This window comes from Symphodus melops, assembly GCF_947650265.1.
Source record: "Symphodus melops genome assembly, chromosome: 2".
In the NCBI taxonomy this organism is placed as follows: domain Eukaryota; kingdom Metazoa; phylum Chordata; class Actinopteri; order Labriformes; family Labridae; genus Symphodus; species Symphodus melops.
This window is the reverse complement of record NC_136692.1, coordinates 7,630,058-7,649,252: the sequence shown is the minus strand read 5'-3', so window position 1 is coordinate 7,649,252 and position 19,195 is coordinate 7,630,058. Positions and strand designations below refer to the sequence as shown.

General features: G+C 40.7%; 3 protein-coding genes across 4 annotated transcripts; 2 read left to right on the top strand and 1 right to left on the bottom strand.

Moving 5' to 3' along the window:
- The first annotated feature begins 288 nt into the window (after window positions 1-288).
- Window positions 289-6,861, top strand: LOC306817417 (WD40 repeat-containing protein SMU1-like). The gene is made up of 12 exons (XM_079334246.1): window positions 289-589; window positions 1,864-2,074; window positions 2,160-2,312; window positions 2,397-2,513; window positions 2,933-3,040; window positions 3,577-3,696; window positions 3,899-4,015; window positions 4,160-4,287; window positions 5,792-5,918; window positions 6,033-6,188; window positions 6,318-6,470; window positions 6,660-6,861. The coding sequence occupies exons 1-12, from the start codon at window positions 564-566 to the stop codon at window positions 6,756-6,758; spliced, it is 1,515 nt and encodes a 504-aa protein (XP_079190372.1). The 5' UTR covers window positions 289-563; the 3' UTR covers window positions 6,759-6,861.
- A 3,027-nt stretch (window positions 6,862-9,888) lies between these two features.
- dnaja1 (DnaJ heat shock protein family (Hsp40) member A1) lies at window positions 9,889-16,294 on the bottom strand. Its single transcript, XM_079334282.1, has 9 exons — window positions 16,176-16,294; window positions 14,580-14,731; window positions 13,786-13,975; window positions 13,275-13,379; window positions 12,774-13,001; window positions 12,558-12,672; window positions 12,114-12,229; window positions 11,843-11,943; window positions 9,889-11,674 (listed from the first exon to the last, which is right to left on the bottom strand). Exons 2-9 carry the CDS (start codon window positions 14,709-14,711, stop codon window positions 11,441-11,443), a joined length of 1,221 nt encoding a protein of 406 aa, XP_079190408.1. The 5' UTR covers window positions 14,712-14,731; window positions 16,176-16,294; the 3' UTR covers window positions 9,889-11,440.
- Window positions 16,295-16,385: 91 nt separating this feature from the next.
- On the top strand, window positions 16,386-18,936 carry aptx (aprataxin). Of its 2 annotated transcripts, none has more exons than XM_079334287.1 (7): window positions 16,386-16,525; window positions 16,911-16,957; window positions 17,100-17,375; window positions 17,510-17,569; window positions 17,697-17,923; window positions 18,419-18,522; window positions 18,608-18,936. In XM_079334287.1, the coding sequence occupies exons 1-7, from the start codon at window positions 16,396-16,398 to the stop codon at window positions 18,760-18,762; spliced, it is 999 nt and encodes a 332-aa protein (XP_079190413.1). In that variant the 5' UTR covers window positions 16,386-16,395; the 3' UTR covers window positions 18,763-18,936. The 2 variants fall into 2 exon arrangements, with proteins under 2 accessions (XP_079190413.1, XP_079190414.1); XM_079334288.1 differs by having other exon boundaries at window positions 16,423-16,525; window positions 16,865-16,957.
- Window positions 18,937-19,195: the final 259 nt, after the last annotated feature.

The following is a 19,195-nucleotide window of genomic DNA, read 5'->3' as shown; positions in this document are numbered from 1 at the left end:
ACACCCACAGCTCACTACAGCTGCATTGCACTTGCATTGTGCAATTACAGGGAGCACTGAGTGCTGTAATCAGTAGGTCTATGTGGGCAGGGATTAAGTTCGTGAAATAACAAGACACAGACGCACCCAGATCAGGGTCTGCATATTGATGAGCTCGGAGGTGATTTTCCGTTATAGAGAGGGTGGTTAAAGCTCCTGCACACAACACAAGGCTAAGAACACGCTCTGAGCCACGAGGACGGGCTCTGTCCGTGGTGCTGATGCTGCTGCTGTTGTCGTGTCTGACTGCAGCCCCGTCCTCCTGCACACAACGTGCCCACCAAAACGTTTTGACTTGGATGTATCGGCATGCGTCAGTGACGTCAGCTCTAAGACTTTTTGTGTGGCAGCGGCAGTCACAGGGTTTGGGACTGCTTCCCGACGTAAAAAAAAAGACACAAGAGAAGCACGTGTAGTGGGTGGTCCTCGACAGACTCCTTTCACGTGGCTCTAGCGAGTTTAGAGCTCGAACCAAACCTCGGATCCGTCAGTCCGGTGCAGCAACATCAGGAGACAACATCACCATGGCAGCAGATATGGAGCCCTCGGAGTAAGTTGGCTTTCATTTTGGGGGGGGGGTTTCAACGCTAATAATGAAGTGTTTAAGTCATAGTTTAGTGATGATAACGTTATTTGTTATCATACTGAAACAACACGTGGGTCTTCATTTAAGAAAACGAAATCCTTTATTGAATAGCCCAAGAAAAAGCTCACGTGTGTAAGTTTTAAAAGATGCATCCATCTGTAAGATTAAAGCCGCTGTTAGTTTCTCAAAGCTTGGGATTTTTCTAAACTTTCTTTTTTTTTTTTATAGCCTACAATGTGATTTGAAATATTTGAAATTTTCACGTGTATCTTTTACGTTTTATTAAATACATACTATACAACAAAGACATATGTCTTATTCTGCCATTTTCTATGACGCTGTCTGTTTATTGCTGGAGACTCGGAGTGCACTGCGCATCTATGTGATGTTTGTTGAATCGATTCTGTTTAAAATCCCATCCAGTCACAGAAAACGCTTTTTTTCTTTAAAGATATTATGTAGACTGCATGTTGAGCATTTCCCCCGTGTTGCCTGCTGCAATACTCACTTATAGAGCCGTTTGATCTGGTGTCCTTGCTCATGATGCTGAGAGAGGGGCGGGTCCAGACTCAGTACATTGTGTGCGTTTCATCCACATGTGCCTGTTGAGCTAATATGCTCTCCACCCCCCTGGCAAAACGTGGCTGTGCTTTTCTTATTGGCCAGTAATTAGACTTTATGTGATGGTGGGGATTAAGTGCATTGACGTACATTTTAACTCAAACTAGGATATAGGGAGGGAAAAAAGGGAGGGAATTTGGCATTCAAACTTTCTTATGGCATTGGTGGGCTGTGTTAATCTAAAATCCAGACAATGCCACTGAAGCATGTCTCTGCAGAAAAGCGCACGTGAAGGTGCACACAACTCCCCGCATCATGATGCTGACAAAGTAGCAACAGCAGCAGGACAGGATGGGATGAAAGGGAAAGCTGTGAAAACGCTCAGATGGCTTTCAAGCGTGACAAAACTCCACATGCAGCGGTGTCCTCGCTCACGTCGTGTTTTGACAGGAACAGCTCACACGTTTTTTTTTTTTTCTGTTGACAAGTTGAGTCAGAGCATCGATGTCTAAATGTGTGAAAGCGTCTGAGAACATAAAACAGCGCTTCGGCGTTCAGTTCTGCAATGTGACAGAAGTAGAAAAACAAGATGCACAAGAAAAGAATCCTGTGCGAACGCAGAATAGCTTTGACAGAGAAAGTGACGTTTGGATGTAACATGAATCTTTGTCTTCCAGCGTGATCCGTCTGATCATGCAGTACCTGAAGGAGAACAACCTCTACAGAACGCTGAACACGTTGCAGGAGGAGACCACCGTGTCTCTGAACACGGTGGAGAGCATCGACAGTTTCATCGCAGACATACAGAGCGGTCACTGGGACTCAGTGCTGCTGGCCATCGAGTCCCTCAGGTTACCCGACAACACTCTGATTGACCTCTATGAGCAGGTGAGCTCCGCGATCGATCGGCCGATACTTTCCCGCTCTCTAATCTTTGAAAGGAGTTTACGAAACACGCCTGTCGTTTCAACAGGTCGTGATGGAGCTGATCGAGATGAGGGAAGTGGGTGCGGCTCGCTCGCTCCTCAAACAAACCGACCCCATGATCATGTTGAAGCAGACGCAACCGGAGAGGTACCTCCACCTGGAGAACCTGCTCAAAAGCTCCTACTTTGACCCCCGGGAGGTAAGACGGTAAATGTTAACGCTTATACAGAACGTTTCCACGACTTGTACGAGTACAAGTAGCACGCTCTTTCTGTCTCCACAGGCCTACCCTAAAGGCAGCAGCAAGGAGAAGCGGCGCAGGGCGATAGCCGAGGCTCTGGTGGGGGAGGTCAGTGTGGTGCCTCCTTCTCGCCTCGTGGGACTCCTCGACCAAATCGGAGTGAGTAATGTGATTATGATGGATAGCTCCATACGTGCTGAAGATAATTATATAACAAGGCAAGCCGATGAACCTGTTAATCTACCTCTATATACAAAAGTCTTCTCTCAGTTTACTGAATAAGATAAGCAGCATAACAGCATGTTTATGCTACCATTCACATTTCAACAGAACCTTCAGTCATATTTGATTTTGTAAACTCACTAAGAAAATGTTCCGGTTCAACGTTTCTCAAGGACTAATGAGAAAAGCAGCGTCGCCATTCACAGTTCAGATTCTGACGTTTTCACGCTGCGAAGCGTTCCTTCGTTCCCATCATGCATTGCACGTTGGGACAACCTTGGATGCTGATGCTGACGCCGACGGAGGAAAACGGCAGCATCTGTTGTTAAGTTTTGTGTCCTTCCTCTTCCTCACAGACTTTGAGACTGCAGCAGTCTCCCGACAGCTCCCCCGACTCCACCATCGACTCGCACGGAAAAAAGGAGAAGGAGAGCTATCCAACCAAGCTGTACCGACACATCAAGGTAGAGCACCACGCGCGCTGATCTACCTAAAAACGTTTTTCTCCCACAATCAGAAACTAAACTATACTTTACTACATACTACAGCCTTTAAACAGTATACGGTAAATGTGAGACTCTTTGGACAAAAAAACATCAATACATTTACTGAAACCAAGACTTTATTATTGATGAGTCATCTCCAAAGATGAACACACACACACACACACACTTACTGTTTGACACCCCTGAAGGCACTTGTCTCAGTCTCTGGCTGTGCCTTCATTACTGGCGTCCAGATGGAGCCGCATGACTTGCTCGTCCTTGCTCTCCTCTTACCAAGGTGATACGAGAAAACAGGCAGCTCACACAACTTCAGACTGCAGCATGCTGGACAACCTTAAAGCTCCCCTGAGGTTATCAGATATGAACTGGTGTTTTCATCTATTGGTATATCAGACTCTCAGGGAGCAAACGTAACATAGCTAGGTATGTTTAGTTGCACATTCTGTGAGGGGCTGTTGATGAGGCGTTACCCTGTGTGTTGTTGTAACCTGCAGTTTGGACGTCGGTCACATGTGGAGTGTGCACGTTTCTCTCCTGATGGCAAGTACCTGTTCACCGGATCAGTGGACGGGTTCATCGAGGTGTGGAACCATAGCACGGGAAAAATCACCAAGGTCAGTCTGTGTTCTATCAATGCACTTTAAAGTACTTTTCAAGATTGTTGTTTTCAACTTCATTTCAGATTTAGTTGGAAATAAGTAATCATCATCATTATGCTTCCAAGTATTTTTGAAAAGTTACATAAATATTATTCTTTTGTTAATTTGATATGTTTCATTCATTTTTCGGCTCTGTGTGTTTGTATGGGTGACCCAGGATTTGAACTATCAGGCCCAGGATAGCTTCATGATGATGGACGACGCCGTGCTGTGTATTTGCTTCAGTCAGGACTCAGATCTTCTGGCAACTGGAGCTCAAAATGGCAAAATAAAGGTGAGCTCCCTTAAGGAGTGTTTTCATTTCGTCTGAAGGGACTACATAAAAAAAAAAAGATGTCTAAATATTGAAACACTTTCATTTCAACTTTTATCCAAATGGTTGTTTAATTGCATCTTTGTTTTTTTTGGGGGGGGGAAGGTATGGAAGATCCAGAGTGGCTTGTGTCTGCGCAGGTTCGAGCATGCTCACGACAAAGGCGTGACCTGTCTGAGCTTTTCCAAGGACAACAACCAGATCCTCAGCGCCTCCTTTAACCCGACCATCAGGTGAACACAATGCAGCTGTTAACAACATGCACCAGACACACCAGGCATCCATCGGGCCGAGTGTACTCAGAACGGTCTCATGAGAAAACTCTGTCACTTTCAGTTAACGTCTAAAAAGGATTTCAAGTTCAGTTAATAAATTCTGAGGTTCTTGACCAGTCGTTCAAAACAGAAACGACAGTAAAACGCTTTGAAATGAGATCCTTTTTATTTCTTTTTTTTTTAAAGTCTGCAGCCAAACACATCTTTGTTTGTCTGCTGTGGAATGAAGCGAGAGCTCACACTGACCTCAGAAATGATTCACAAATGTTTCAAAGGTGTAAACATGTTTGTGAGTTCAGCCGGCTGGCAGAAAACGGCTTTTTACATCCCACGCTGTATTAGAAACATGTTGCTCCAATAAGCCATATAAATCCTAACAGAAGTTACAAAGAGGGAAGTAGATGGGGGAAAAAAAAGAAATAGACATTTTAATAATTGATAATCTGATTTCCTCCATTAACTTGGCAATGAAATCCTTGGTGTTAACTTTGATTCCTAAAAAGTGTGAGTAGTTGGTCCTGAACCGAAGGACTGAAACATAAATGTGCAATATTCCAGGTTATACCTGAACACAAGGCAATGAATTGTTTGTGTTTCGCAGGATGATCCAAATTCAAATTGTTGCATTCTATAATTGTTTGACGTTATATATTAGTGTAATTCCTGGGACTTGTTTATCTTAAATTAGTCTTATTCTGTAAGAAACAAAAATCAGAATCAAACATTTTAATGGGAATGAAAGTAAAAGTGTAGAGTGTCCAAAAAACAGAGAAATAAAGGGTAATTATGAGCTTCATAATCAAATGTATTGATTATTATTATTAATTGTGGATTGTTAACTTAGCCAGCAGTGAAGCCAGTTCAAACATTTTTAACCCTTTCAAAAGATCCATTATAATGTTCGCAGTGGCTCGCTGCATCACATGTTGCACACGTGCTGAGCATCTGAATGTAAACAAGCTGGGGCGAGGACGTCTATCCTTTCTTCTTCTTCTCTCCGTCTCAAACACACGCACGCACAAACTCAACCTGAGTCTCCTTCAGAGTCGAGGAGTTGAACATCTATTTCTGCCTGCAGGGGTGCGTGGGCCGAGCCTCACGGCTCCGCAGCCTGACGGAAGCACATGTGCTGTGTGGGTGTAACTCACCGACCATGTGCTGAGGCACAGGGCTGCAACGTGTTTCTCCACTTACAATTCCACGAGTGCGCAGACCAAATTATTTACATTCACCAAAGCCTCCTCCTCCCGGAGACAGACTGAATCACTGCGCATTAGACGTTTTGTCATGGTTATGATAATCTGCACCCAGTCGCTCGATGCTGGAGCTAAAAATAAACCAAATCCACAGCGGAGCAACACGTTTTGTGTTTGAGTTGAATAAAAAGGGATTTTCTGAATCAGATACAGTGATTTTTATTTTTTTTCTGAAACAATATTTGAATGTTGAAATGTCTTTTCAGAATCCATGAACTGAGGTCAGGGAAGACACTGAAGGAGTTAAACGGCCATTCATCGTTTGTAAATGATGCATCTTTCACTCAAGACGGATTACACATCATCAGTGCGTCGTCTGATGGCACGGTGAAGGTACGACGAGCACATGATGAATGTGCTGTGCTGCACCCATATGGAGCTGAAGATGTTGTAACACGATGAAATATGTCACTCAGCGGATTTCATTTTCTGTGCTTGTTTTTTTAGATTTGGGACACGAGCTCCTGCGAATGCATCAACACTTTTAAACCTCTGGCCTCTGAAGTCCCTGTCAACAACGTGATCCCTCTCCCTCAAAACCCCGAGCACTTTGTCATCTGTAACCACTCCAACACGGTGGTCATCATGGACATGCAGGGTCAGGTGAGAGCTCTCTGACATCAACCACAAACCAAAGAGGGTTTCGTGTTATGCTTGACTGTTTTCAAGTTTTCGAGAAATCTGCCACATGTATCATGTCCGAGCTAAATGCCCGCTCCTCTTCCTCCTCAGATTGTGAAGACCTTCACCTCCAACAGAAAGGAGGGATCCGACTTTGTTTGTTGCACCCTGTCACCCCGCGGGGAGTGGATTTACTGTGTGGGAGAGGACTTAGTGCTGTACTGCTTCAACTATAAGACAGGAAGGATGCAGAAAACGCTGACCGTAAGCTACGCTGCACACTATCAGTCCACACTTATGAAACGTGATTTATTGAAAAGAAAAAAAAAAGGTGCAGCCTCTGTTTTTTTTTTTCCTTGCCTGGCGCTGCTGCATAACGATCCTCCTGAGCACTGCGAAGAAAACGGAGAATAATTGGATGTGTGCTTCATCTGTGTTTCTGTGCACCTACAGGTTCACGAGAAAGAAGTAATTGGCATCGCTCACCACCCACACGAGAATCTGATCGCCACATACAGCGAGGACGGCCTCCTGAGGCTATGGAAACCTTAAACTGTCACCTGCAAACCTGGCGTGGAGGACCCAGAGAGCACTGCATACAGTTATAGAGCAGCTCAGTCATTTCTGTGTGATATAATGAAAGGCAAATACAGTACATGCAGATGGATACATTATCCATGAGTACATTATAAACGTGCTCACTGAGAAAACAAATTCTCCTTTAAGGCCATGAGTTAGCTTTTCTGGAGCTTGGGGTCATTTCACATCATCTCTATCAGTAGATAGATTGATTCTGTTATTGAATTATAGCAGCAGCACAGTTAGCGTGAGTGCCTCACAGTGAGAAAGTTCCTGTTTTTAAATACTCCCAGTGCATGCGTGGGTTTTCTCCGGCTACTCTGGCTTCCTCCCACAGTCCAACGACATGCTCGTTAGGTCAGTGCTGATTGGTTAATTGCGCGTAGGCGCGAACGTGTCAGCACTGTGATGGACTGGCGAACAGTCGAGGGTGTACACTGCCTATCGCTCGACTACAGCTGGGATCTGCTCCAGCCTCCAGAACGGGAGTAAAAAGAAAATAATGGTTGGCTGGATGGATGGATGACGTGATAGTTTTGAACTTTTTTTGAGTTTTCCAAGCACATGAAGGGCTTCTGGTTCGCGTTGGCTCAAAGTCTGAGGTGTCACATTAGTTTTTGTCCTTGGAGAGAGTAGCATAAGAAACCATACACTTCTTGGCAAATGATCAAACTCTGTGATTGTGATTTGTAAATCAAAAAGTAAAGCAGACAACTACGTTAAGTCATATTTACAGCCTCTTAACATTATTAAGGCTACCAATGTTCAATAATTTCGTAAGTCCAATGAAAATAACAAACATACTACACAAGCATGAAGATATGAAGCTCACAATTAGATATGTCAAAGCATACTTTTAAATTCCTTTGAGCACGCATTTCAGTTTTTATACACATTCTTTTTCACTTTTTTATACATTTTATTGAACATATTTTATTCATATAGGTATTTTTGCTCATCTTTTACTGGGTCTTTGGTTTAAAAACTTTAGCAGTGCTATCTCGGTTCTCCAAACTGTCCACACTCTTCCTCATGGATCCAACTTCACCGGTGCAGTTTGAATCCCCATTTTCATCTCTTGTGTCTTTATTAGACATGAAAATGCATGATGGTGAACTGTCGTGAATATATTTATAATGTGCTTCTTGTTTGGGCATAAACAAACAATATCAGGTATTTGAATTGCCAGCTTTGGTTTTATATGATGACTTTTGTAACAATGATTGAGCAATGATTCCGATGTAATGATCTTGTTTTGTCCTCTGTGTTCCCTGCATGCTACCTCAGTGCAGTTTCAGTGTGACTACAATAATTTGAGTATTCTTTAACAATATGCATGACGGATTATGAATCTCTATTGAGCTTCCTGTCAATGTACAATGTATTTAAAGGCGTCATATTCCTGTCAGTGTGTTGTGTTGACTCTTATATGTGTCCCTGTGCATCAGTAGGCCTGCAAGAAACGGAGCTACTGCCCTTTCTTTTGTGTACGGTACAAACTATCATCTATCTGTGCTGTTGTGCCTCCATCATCACTGTAAAAATGTTCATTCATTACAATATATTTTATATATTCATCAAGTTGTATATAACACCGCAAGATGTTGAAATGATTATCAATAAAATTCAAAAACTAAATGTTTGTGTTTATGTGCCACATTTGAAACATTTCTGTAGCTTTAAATTCTCGATCCAAAAACTTCAGGGAATCCAAAATATTGAACTCTGGAAGACAAAAGGGAACAGAGCTTGTTTCATCATCAACAAGATGATTGAATAAATCAACCCCAGAATTTTTTTTTAATTAACTATTCAATTTAAACTAAATCGTCTGATAGTAATCTTTGTTACCAAGCTTTTTTATTCTGTGCGATCAACTAGGTCTATGACTAATATGTATTTCTGAAGGATTCATCTGGGATAATACACATTTTTATTCTGCTTGTCAAATATGTATTATAGGAACAAACGGAAACAGGTTAGATTTGACTTGGATACCTCAGAGACCCTTTTTTTAGATCTTCACTTCAGTTTTCACAGATGACTCAAAAAAAACAAAAAACCTCTCAGTACTCACATGAACAGGTTGGAACCACTCCACTGTTACTTTTCATTATGAATTGCTTTGGGTGAATAAAGGTGCTGGTAGCCTAGTGGTTCAAATCTGACCTCAGCCCCTCCCTGCATGTCGTTTACATCTCCCTCCTCCACACATTTCCTCTCTCTCATCGCCATATTTTTAATAAAAGCAAACATGGTCCAAAATATATTTTAGAAAAAAAGACAAAAATAATGAATTGATGAACTGATTCCCAGAACACTCCCCCTAATATTTTTTTAACCAATGAATCTACCCATTGTTACAGCAGGTCTAATATCATGAGGCACGGCCACGTCAGAAATTGAAGCCAGTTTTTGATATGAAAGTTGTGTTCTTGGATCTAAATAATGAAGCTTTACCGCGGTCTTCTAAATATCAGCTCAGCTGTGATTTGGTCGTAGATGATGATCACAGCAGCACTACAGTACGACACTTCTATCTCGACTGTCATTTTGTTTTGAAACAACCCCGCGTCCACCGAGCAGAGAAAAGGAATCGACTAAAAATCAACAACAGATCATTTCAACTTTACCAACTCAACAAGTTTGACAGTTTAAGTGAAACGAGACCGTTGCTGAGCAACGCGACTCCTGCTTCTCTGTTCGTATCCATGGTTACCACAGCTCTACTTTGTAGTATTAACATTGACTAATGTTTCATTGTGTGATTGGGAGGGTAAGTATTCTGAACTCCTGGTTGGGCGGAGTGATACATATGGTGTGAAAAGTCCAGGTGAAGTTCTCCTATTGCGTCACTCCTGGAGAGCTTGTTATCCAATCAGATAACAGAACTTTCTGACCTTTAAATACGTGTATTTCCTCCAAACCTCGAATAGATGACGTGTTGCTTTTGTTTGAACTGTTGAGGCTTTCATCATCAGGAGCAACAGAAAAGCAAGAAACTATTAAATGTTCTCGTACTTTCTACTAGACAGTATTTCAATCATCAGCAGAGCCTCTGATAAAAAAAAAGAAAAAAAAAAAGAAGTACAGAGTAGAACAATTTCTTCAAGACCATCAAACCGTATTTAATTAGAAAACAAAAACAAGTAGATGACGATTGGTCCTTACATGAATACAGTCAATAAAGAACTTGACAACACTTAATAAGAGTCGAGACTCGTCCTTTTGCATCTGCTTCAAGAGCACTGTGAAAGAAATAAAGGACTCTCCATTCTGATGAGCATAGTCGTTTTAAAACATCCAAGGCAAACAAAATCTGTAAATAAAAAAAAAAACTGCATCATCAGAAGTTTCAAGTGATATGATAAGGCTTTCGAACAGAGACTCTTCACTGAGGTATCAGCTATGGTTTCTTGAAGTCCTGCATAACCTCTCATTGATGCATTTGGCATTTACAATAAGGACTCCAAATGTGACAGGAGCCAACAATCCTGCCCACAGGTTGATGTTTTGAAGTTGGATTTAGGTTTCAACAGGCCAGAGAAACAAGTGAACTCTTAATCCTTCAAAGATTTTAAAATCATTTTTAAAACAATAGACCTCAAAACCATTACAAGGACATAAGCCACTTTTTTTTTCCTGTTAAACTTGGGAGCAACTTGACACGTTCCTGGAGGACTTTTTTTGTTTGTTTGCTGAATCACACAAACCACTAAAAAAATAAAAACACCTCAAATCTGGAACACAGAATAATGCAAGGCAACGACTCCCAGTTAAAACGTGAAATCTTTGACACCCCCTCAATCCTGCTGATTCTACATTTTTTTTCTTACCTATTCTACCTTTTGCTTCTAAATACATAGCCAGCAGTTAGTTGCATACATATTTGGCTAGCAAACTGTGTCATACGTACACACGAAGTGTTCTACTGTCAAAGCAGCCCAAACATTACCGGTCAGCTGATTGGAGCTTCGAAGTAGAAACACTTGAATATGTGTTAGAATAATCCTCTCTTTGGTGGCTTGAACCTTCACTCTGCCTCCTCTTGAGTCATTATGACCTTTGACCTCCGGATCACATTGACAAGATTCTATAGAAACGTCTACAAAATAGCCCTTTAAAGGGTTACGCAGCTTCAACGATTAACTGAAGCCTGAATGCACATCTGCCTCAGCCACCATGTACAGGTCGAGTTCTCACAGACAACAGATTCAACAAGTGGTTCACTAAACAGCTTATTACCGAACAATAAAATAAAAACGTTATTCTTACATTAATATTGGCATCGTCTTCAGTGTAACTGTATAAAAAGCAGACAGTCTTTTCTTTCTCTCTTCTGAAGTCCCTGCAGCCCTCGTCTCTAATCACAGTGTGATTGGAAAAACAAAAAAAGAAAAGAAGATATTGTCCCAGAGATGAACGGGAGTCTCTTACTCCAGTCTATCCTCGAGCGGTTATGATAAATTAGAAGGGTGGTAGGACCCAGTTCTATTACTCTGCCTTAGAGTTAACTTAAACACGTAAACAGTTATGATTTTAAGTCATTAAATAAAAAAGAAAAAAAAAAGAAATGTGCAACAAACTTCCAGAAAGGTGCTTTGCTAAGAGATGATGAGGAGGGCTTCTGGAATGAGAAGAGCCCGGCTGATATTTTAAGACGTCTGGCACTGGACGCCTCCGGTGCTGGCGTAGTCGTCTTCGTCCATGTAGTAGTGCTGATGGTTGTGTCTCTTTCTGTTCTCAAAGTCACAGTCCTCGAGGTCGGCGTAGATGTAGAGGTCGTCGTCCATGCTCTCCGGCTGCTCCGGGTCCAGCTTCTCTGGGAGGTAGTCCTCCAGCTCCTTCAGCTTGTTGTTGGGAAGAAAGTTGGCTTGTGGAAACACCACCTGAAGGAAAAAACAAAAAAAACATGTGAAAACTGTTCTGCAGCGTGACGTGTTCAATTCACAACCTTTTCAGTTTAGTGCTGTAAGATAAAGTCCAGACGCGAGTTATTTGATTTTTAAAACAGCAACACAATGTAGTAAAGGAGCGGATTTTAAAAAGTGTCTCACCGAGAAGTGAATGATTAGGCGTCCCTTCTCAAACGGTCTGCGATGCATCGGCATCCCCTCATTCACGACGCACTTAGTGTCTCCAGGCTTGATCAACTCTCCTGAAGAAAAAAACAAACAAAACAAAAAAAAGAACAAGGGTAATTTAAAGGAAACTTAAATTCAAACCACCCTATCTAAAGGGGGGGTAAAAATTATTTGTTTAACCAACTGTAATTCTCTGGCGTAGGTGATGTCACTTCATGTCTGTGCGTGAAATGTTTCTGCTTACCTGGAGGTGAAGTGATGAGGAGAGTTCTGTTGTCTAGTGTCTGAACAGGTTTCTTGAATCCACACAAAGCTTCAACCAGCTGTAACTCCATCGACATGACCAGGTTCTCTCCTTTCCTGAAGGCAATGGTGAATTGGAAAAATGCGAGTCAAATTTACTGAGGCTCTAAGATGTGTACATTTAACAAACTTGGATTATTTTGGTTAACAATTTGATTATTTTGACTGGGTAAAAAACACTCTAATAGGGCTTACAGTAATGATCTAGTCTGTACTGACCTCTACTGGCCAGAAACAGGGATACTCTTTGAAATAATCCACACATTTAGGATTGTGTATACTCAACTGTTCTACTTTTATTTGAGGGAATCAAATCATCCCTATATATGCGTCTGCACAGATTACACCAGAAAACAAAGACACTTGATAACTGTTAATATATTACCGAGTAAAAACTGGATGTTCCCGCAGGTCCAAAACGACGATGATGTCACCTGGCTCGATTCCTGGCTCCTGGTCGCCCTCTCCGTGGAAAACGATCTTCTGGCCATCTCTCATTCCTGTGGCAGGTCAAGTGCACATGTATGTGATGCTATGCAGTTTAAAGCAGTGTTCTTCTTTTGGATCAGTGTTTAAACAGCGAGCCTCCCTTCACTCTCACCTTTGTCAATGTGGACCTCCAGGATCTTCTTCTGGCGCAGGATCTTTCGCCCTGCACATGCTTTGCAGCGGTCTTTGTGGCTGATTCTCTGCCCTTGGCCCTGGCAGCTGTTGCACACTGTGGACATCTGCTGGACCATCCCAGGTATGAGTTGGTGCATGCGGACCTGCATGCCTGTGCCGTGACAAGTCATGCACATCTGCGCGGCCCCTTTCCGACTCCCACGACCTACCGGGAACAAACAAACGCAGTCAGCGACAGGAAAGCAAAGGCGAAGGCTATTTTGATTTCATCTTTTGTTTACATGGATGAACTCTGGTGACCTGCTGAGGAATGTCTGGGTTACATTTACAAGAAGGATGTGTTTGGTTAGTGGACAAAGGGCCTTTTCATGTCCTGCTTGGACCAGCGTGTGCTGAAAAGCCTTACAGGATTACTGAACAAGTCCAATGATTGAACCAAACAAGAGCACAGAGCGGGACTCATAGTTAAAAGACGTACCTTCACATCGCTCACAAATGGTGTTCTTCTGGAGAGCAAGTTTTCTTGTCGCTCCGTTATAAAGATCTTCCAGCGTCACTGTAATCTGATGAACAATGTTTTTTCCTGGAATGAGACAAATGGCACCATTTCATCAGCTTCACAAAGTTTTCTGCTGGATTCCTGGAGATCTATTTGTTTTCATATTTGATCTTATATAAAATAGAATCTTAATTATGCCATTGTATATTCTAGCGCCAGACAGCTCTAACATGACAGAAACTATGTTGCTAGATCACCCAGGGGAAACTTCTTTTTTTTTAGCCAAGACTAATAGCTCAGACTCAACGTCCATCAGAAGTAACTCATCCATTCTTAGTCAAAATTATACATTTTGCTCGAATGTTCTTAAATGCTGCAGGTTCTTCATTCTCTTTTGTCTCCTGCTTTCAAACCAGAAAAAGATAACTTTGAAATTTAAAATAATAATTAAAAAAAACAACACACTGAGTGATAACAAACATTAACTAACCTTTTCGCTCTCGGTGCATCCGACTGCCTCCACCAAAAAACAGGTCAAAGATGTCCATGGGCGATGCAAAGCTGCCACCCCCACCCCCACCCGTCCCCCCTTCCTTTATGGCTTTTTCACCTCCGCGGTCATACAGCTCTCTCTTCTTGGCATCTGACAACACCTCATAGGCCTGTGAGATCTGCTTGAACTAAAAAAATAATAAACAAACATATGTCATCTTTAAAGAAGAGTAGAAAACACTTCTAGCAGGCACATCGGCTTGAAAAATGTCCATGCTTCTCCAATTCTGCACAAAGAATAAATAACTGTCTGTTAATGTGTTATTTTAACACGACTTATATGACCTTTATATGACCTTTCAATCAATCTGAACAACAAATAATGTGCTTTGTTTCATCCGAACAATCCCATGATTTTAAGTAAAAAAATAGCTTTGCCATGTAGTGAGCGCACTAGAGCAGTTTTAGGGTTTAACGCCTTGCTCAAGGTCACCTCAGCAGTGCTCTGGCTCCAATCCAGATACTAGAATAACTTTTGGATTTTTGGTCCTGGGACTTGAACCAGCAACCCTCCGGTTCCAAACCCAAGTCCCTACAAACTGAGCTACTGCTGTCGCACCTAACATTCTGATAACATTAGGCTTTACACATTTCATTATGAAAAAAACTACATTAACAAAGAAGCTATTTTCCACTTTTTTTTTTTTTTTTTAAATCACAAAACTTTTCCTTTTTCATGACAAACTGCAGTTTCTACTTGAACTATTAGTGCGTGTAACATGGGGTACTCACCTTCTCTCCTTCTGTAGGGTTTTTGTCGGGGTGATACTTCAAAGCTAGCTTGCGATAGGCTCTTTTAAGTTCATCAGGAGTGGCATTTGGTTTCACACCCAAGGTGTCGTAGAAGCCCGTTTCTTTGACCATGATTGTCTATAATTGATAACCTAAAAAAAATCATCAAAACACAATCAGTAAGTTGATATTACAGTTGAGCTCTCAAACCTACCACAACTCCTACCAGAAAACCACCCCGATTAAAATGAAGTCTCTTAGCAGCTGTTGAATAACAAAGTAAGAATTAGACACTGAATTTGTTTGCCAGTTAAAATACATCTGCAACATGCATTTCTGTTGTAAAAGACAAACTCAAAGCAGGTATTCACGAAGCTGATCTCTAAGAGAGGTCATTCTGTTGTCACTTATGCAAATATTAGGTAGAGACACAGAATACTGTACTAAATAAAAACTAGCTCTATGCGGTTTAACTTAATGTGAGTAGCTTTTTCAATTTATTATTTATCAAAAGACAATTATAAGAATTACATGATTCTGTGTCACGTCATGTATCATCACACTCAAAGACATCAGCAAGAAAATAATTCTTCCCTCAATGAAACATGTAGAACTCTACATTGTGCTGAATCTCTATTAACATTGCTATGAATAAGGTTATAATGTGCAACCCTTTATGAACTGAAGGGGAGTGCCTGCTTCTCAGTGTTATGTAAATTAATGGAAAAAAAACCTGACCAAAGAAGATGAACAGGTTGTATAGGAGACAATCATTGAGTGTAATTATAACAGTGAAGTTCATTTAAAAAAGAGTAAAGTCAAGCAATGTGAGATAATAAGTATTACATTTATTACATTATAAAAATACTGTCAGTGGTAGCAGACTTACTCAGATAACAAATGTAACAAAATCAGCAACAAAAGAAGAAGAGAATAACCTCATTTAAAGAGTGACAATTATTATTACAAATATTTAGGATTCATTAGCGTGTTAGCAGGATCACATTTGTTAGGGTAGGGGTTTATCTTTTCTAATATTCAACAGCTCAAATCTTAAAGGTTGTGTAGTAAAATGATAAAGCAGAACAACATGTGAATACTCAAACAATTTAAATCAATCTGCTGATCCAAGTGCTGTTATTGGACCTCAGGTTATTCATGGTTTCATGGTTCAGGTTTAATCCAGGCTGTAACGTTATGGTTAATATTTGGACCTAAAGCCTGACGTGAAGAGTTGATAAAATGGTAGACAAATATAAGAAAAGGAGGAAAGCAGCTATTTAATAAATAAGCCTTTTTAGTACAGTTGAGTGAGTTGCTATTGTTTAGGTTTGTACGTATGTTGTAGTTCATCTTAATAGTAATCACTGTTTATAAATGAGCAGTCTACCTGTTGCTCAGTCATGGTGAAATCATGAGATTTCTTATCTATCAGGCCCTACGCACTTTGGCTAACGATAGCAGCAGAGCTAACATCTGGCTAATGTGGCTAATGCTAACACGACGTTGAACTGTTTCTCATGCTAACGCTTACACCTCTTAACACTCATTGTATTAGCACAGAATAAATACACAGTAAATAGAAGACTTTCCAACCTTTTACGAAGACACCAGTTGTGTGAATCCTCACTATAATAATCAGAGCACACTTCACACACACAGCGACCCTCTTTCCAGAAGCTTCTCACCCGCCTCTCATCATGATGCAGTGACGTCAGGTTCCCGCGACAGCGACAAGACAACACACCAAAACACCAAAACATAACGTGGGCTCGTCTTAAATTGCGATTAAGAAAGAGCTACGTGCGATGATAACATGCCTATTTGCTGGCTCGTCAGCGATGAAAGCGCTCATGAACCCATTAAACTGCCACACATGCAGACGGTCGTGCTGGGTCGAGGTCCAGAAACGACTATTAAAGACAAAAAGTGCTCCAGGCATCAAGGTAATACAAAGAAGATGTATGTGACATTAATCTGCTGCCTTGCAATAATAAGAAAATTACTATTTATTTATTTATTATTATTATTCAATTTAAGTAATTCAATATTCCTTTACAGTAACATAAGGAATGGGTCTTTATATATATATATATATATATATATATATATATATATATATATATATTGCTCATGAATTACACGCTGACAAAATCCCACCCAAGTTATGTATTGTCTGTTTATCACTTCCCTTGTTACTAATTTATTGAAGGTTATTGTAGTTTCATGTATTTAGCAGATATATATTTTTTGTTTTATATATGTCCATGTATTTTTCCTAAAAGAACTTCAAACCAACTCAAAGTTGTGCCAATGTTGTCCCCTCACCAGTTGAATTAAAAGCAGAATGCAACAAAGGATATGTCAAAGTTAAACAGGTAAGGGAAACATTGATTTTTATCAGAGTGAAACAATAAAGCAATTGTTAGGCTGAACCTAATTTCATAACTGTAATCTGCTATGTTACTATGATCCCTGATCGTACTAATGCTACCACTTTCCTCCCTCTTTACTCTACAGCTGGGCTTGAATCCTACATCCATCGACTCTGCGGTGGTTGGTAAAGGCAATGAGGTCAAAATGAGGCCTGGACAGCGGCTTCATATTGTCAATCAGCTCTTCCCGTACACTGTTCAGTTCAGGGAGGATCCTACTGGAGATCACGGCAGCTTCAAAAGACCACGAGAGCCTTTAGAGGACAGAAAGTGTGACAGAGAGACTCTGAGTCCAAAAGTAGCGAAACAAACAGAAAAGCAATCTGTGCCACTCCAAAATGAAGAAGCCACAAAAAGCAGTGTAAGACAGATGTATTTAAAAATGCATTATATGGTGTGTATTTGTTTAGGGGGGGGGGGGGGGGTTCTGAATGGATTTTCTATAAATGTTCAGCTGACTGTGTTACATCATAAAAAAAATTGACTACCTCACAGGAAAGTTTTGGACATTGGAGCCAAGGTCTGAAGACATCAATGCAGGACCCAAAGATGCAGGTAACTATTTTCAATAAACAAACAATCTAACAGTCAAAAACAATAAGTTGATGCTGATGTGTTTGTAACAGCACTACAAATTGGAAGTCTGGCTGACAGTGACTGAATCACATTTTCCTTTTTCCAGGTGTATAAGGATGATAAAGTAGTGGTCATCAAAGATAAATACCCCAAAGCTCGCTACCACTGGCTGGTCCTGCCATGGCAATCCATCTCTAGTCTGAAGGCGTTACGAGGGGAACACACTGATCTGTTGAAACACATGCAACAGGTTGCTGAGGAGATGATTAAGCAATGTCCACATAAAAGCTCACTACGCTTCCGCAAAGGGTACCATGCCATCCCCAGTATGAGGTGAGAAATTATAATTTGGATATAGGCTTCACATTTGGAAGCAGTGTAGCTTTTTCTATTTCCATTTTAATATTGTGTATTAGAAACGTAAACTCAATGGTTCATATAATTAAATGTTTGTTCCGATGGTTTACGTTTTCTTTTTTTCTCTTTTATTTAAAACAAATACATAAATCACTTTAAATTGTCAATGTGTATTGAGGTGTGTTTTTACATTCACGCTGGCCTGAATCTGTCTTACACAGTAAAACGCTGAAGGTTAACAGGCAAATTAAGATTTAAGTCTTGAAACCAAGGTTGGTCGTATGTCACAGCTTTTTATCTTACCCTTCACTACCAGGTTCAGCTATATTATGGCTGTTGTCATTTTAATATATCAAACTCAGGTACTTTTGTGAAACACTTTTTCCACTTGTCGATTAACCAGAATACTTACTTATTTCAGATAATCCAACCTCTCTCACCCCCCCCCCCCCCCCCTGTTGTCTTTTACAGTCATGTACATCTCCATGTGATCAGCCAAGACTTTGACTCTCCGTGTTTAAAGAATAAAAAACACTGGAATTCTTTCACAACTGACTATTTCATTGAGTCACATGGTAAGAGCAAATAAAGTGCAAGTTGTTCATCATATTAGTTACAGTACATTTGCATTTACAGCCTTCATGTGTCTTTAATCTGCAGATGTGATTGAGATGCTTGAAACAGATGGAAAGGTTGCTGTGAAAGAAGGAACCAGTGAGTTGCTGAAACTACCTCTCCGCTGTCATATGTGCCAAAAAGAGCTTGCCACTATACCAGCTCTGAAGGAACACCTGAAGTCTCACTTTCCCAGTTAGGACAGCCAACTCAACGAGATGATAATGCTGCAGACGTTCATTGGTTCAGTCATTGGACTGGAGTTTGTTGGGCATATGTTCTGCCTGTTAATTCTGATTGTGGTTTGTTTGACTTTTTCAATAAAAAAAATGCAATAATGGGACAGAACCGAGATGTCCATCAATAGTAAAGTTTTTTTTTCCATCCTGTTATTTTTCCAGTAAGTTAAATTACAGTCATTTTAAAGATGGATGCATCTTATGTTTGATTTCATTAGTAGGTTGTTTTTTCCTTTCTTATTTTATAATTAGGAATACCACAATTATTTTCTTATACTTTCATACATGTTTAAACATGTTGTAATGAATATTTGTCCACTGAACTGAATACTGGGTTATTTCCCATAATGTAGCCTACTCTCAGAACTAAAACGTGTCTTAAAGAATAAAAGGT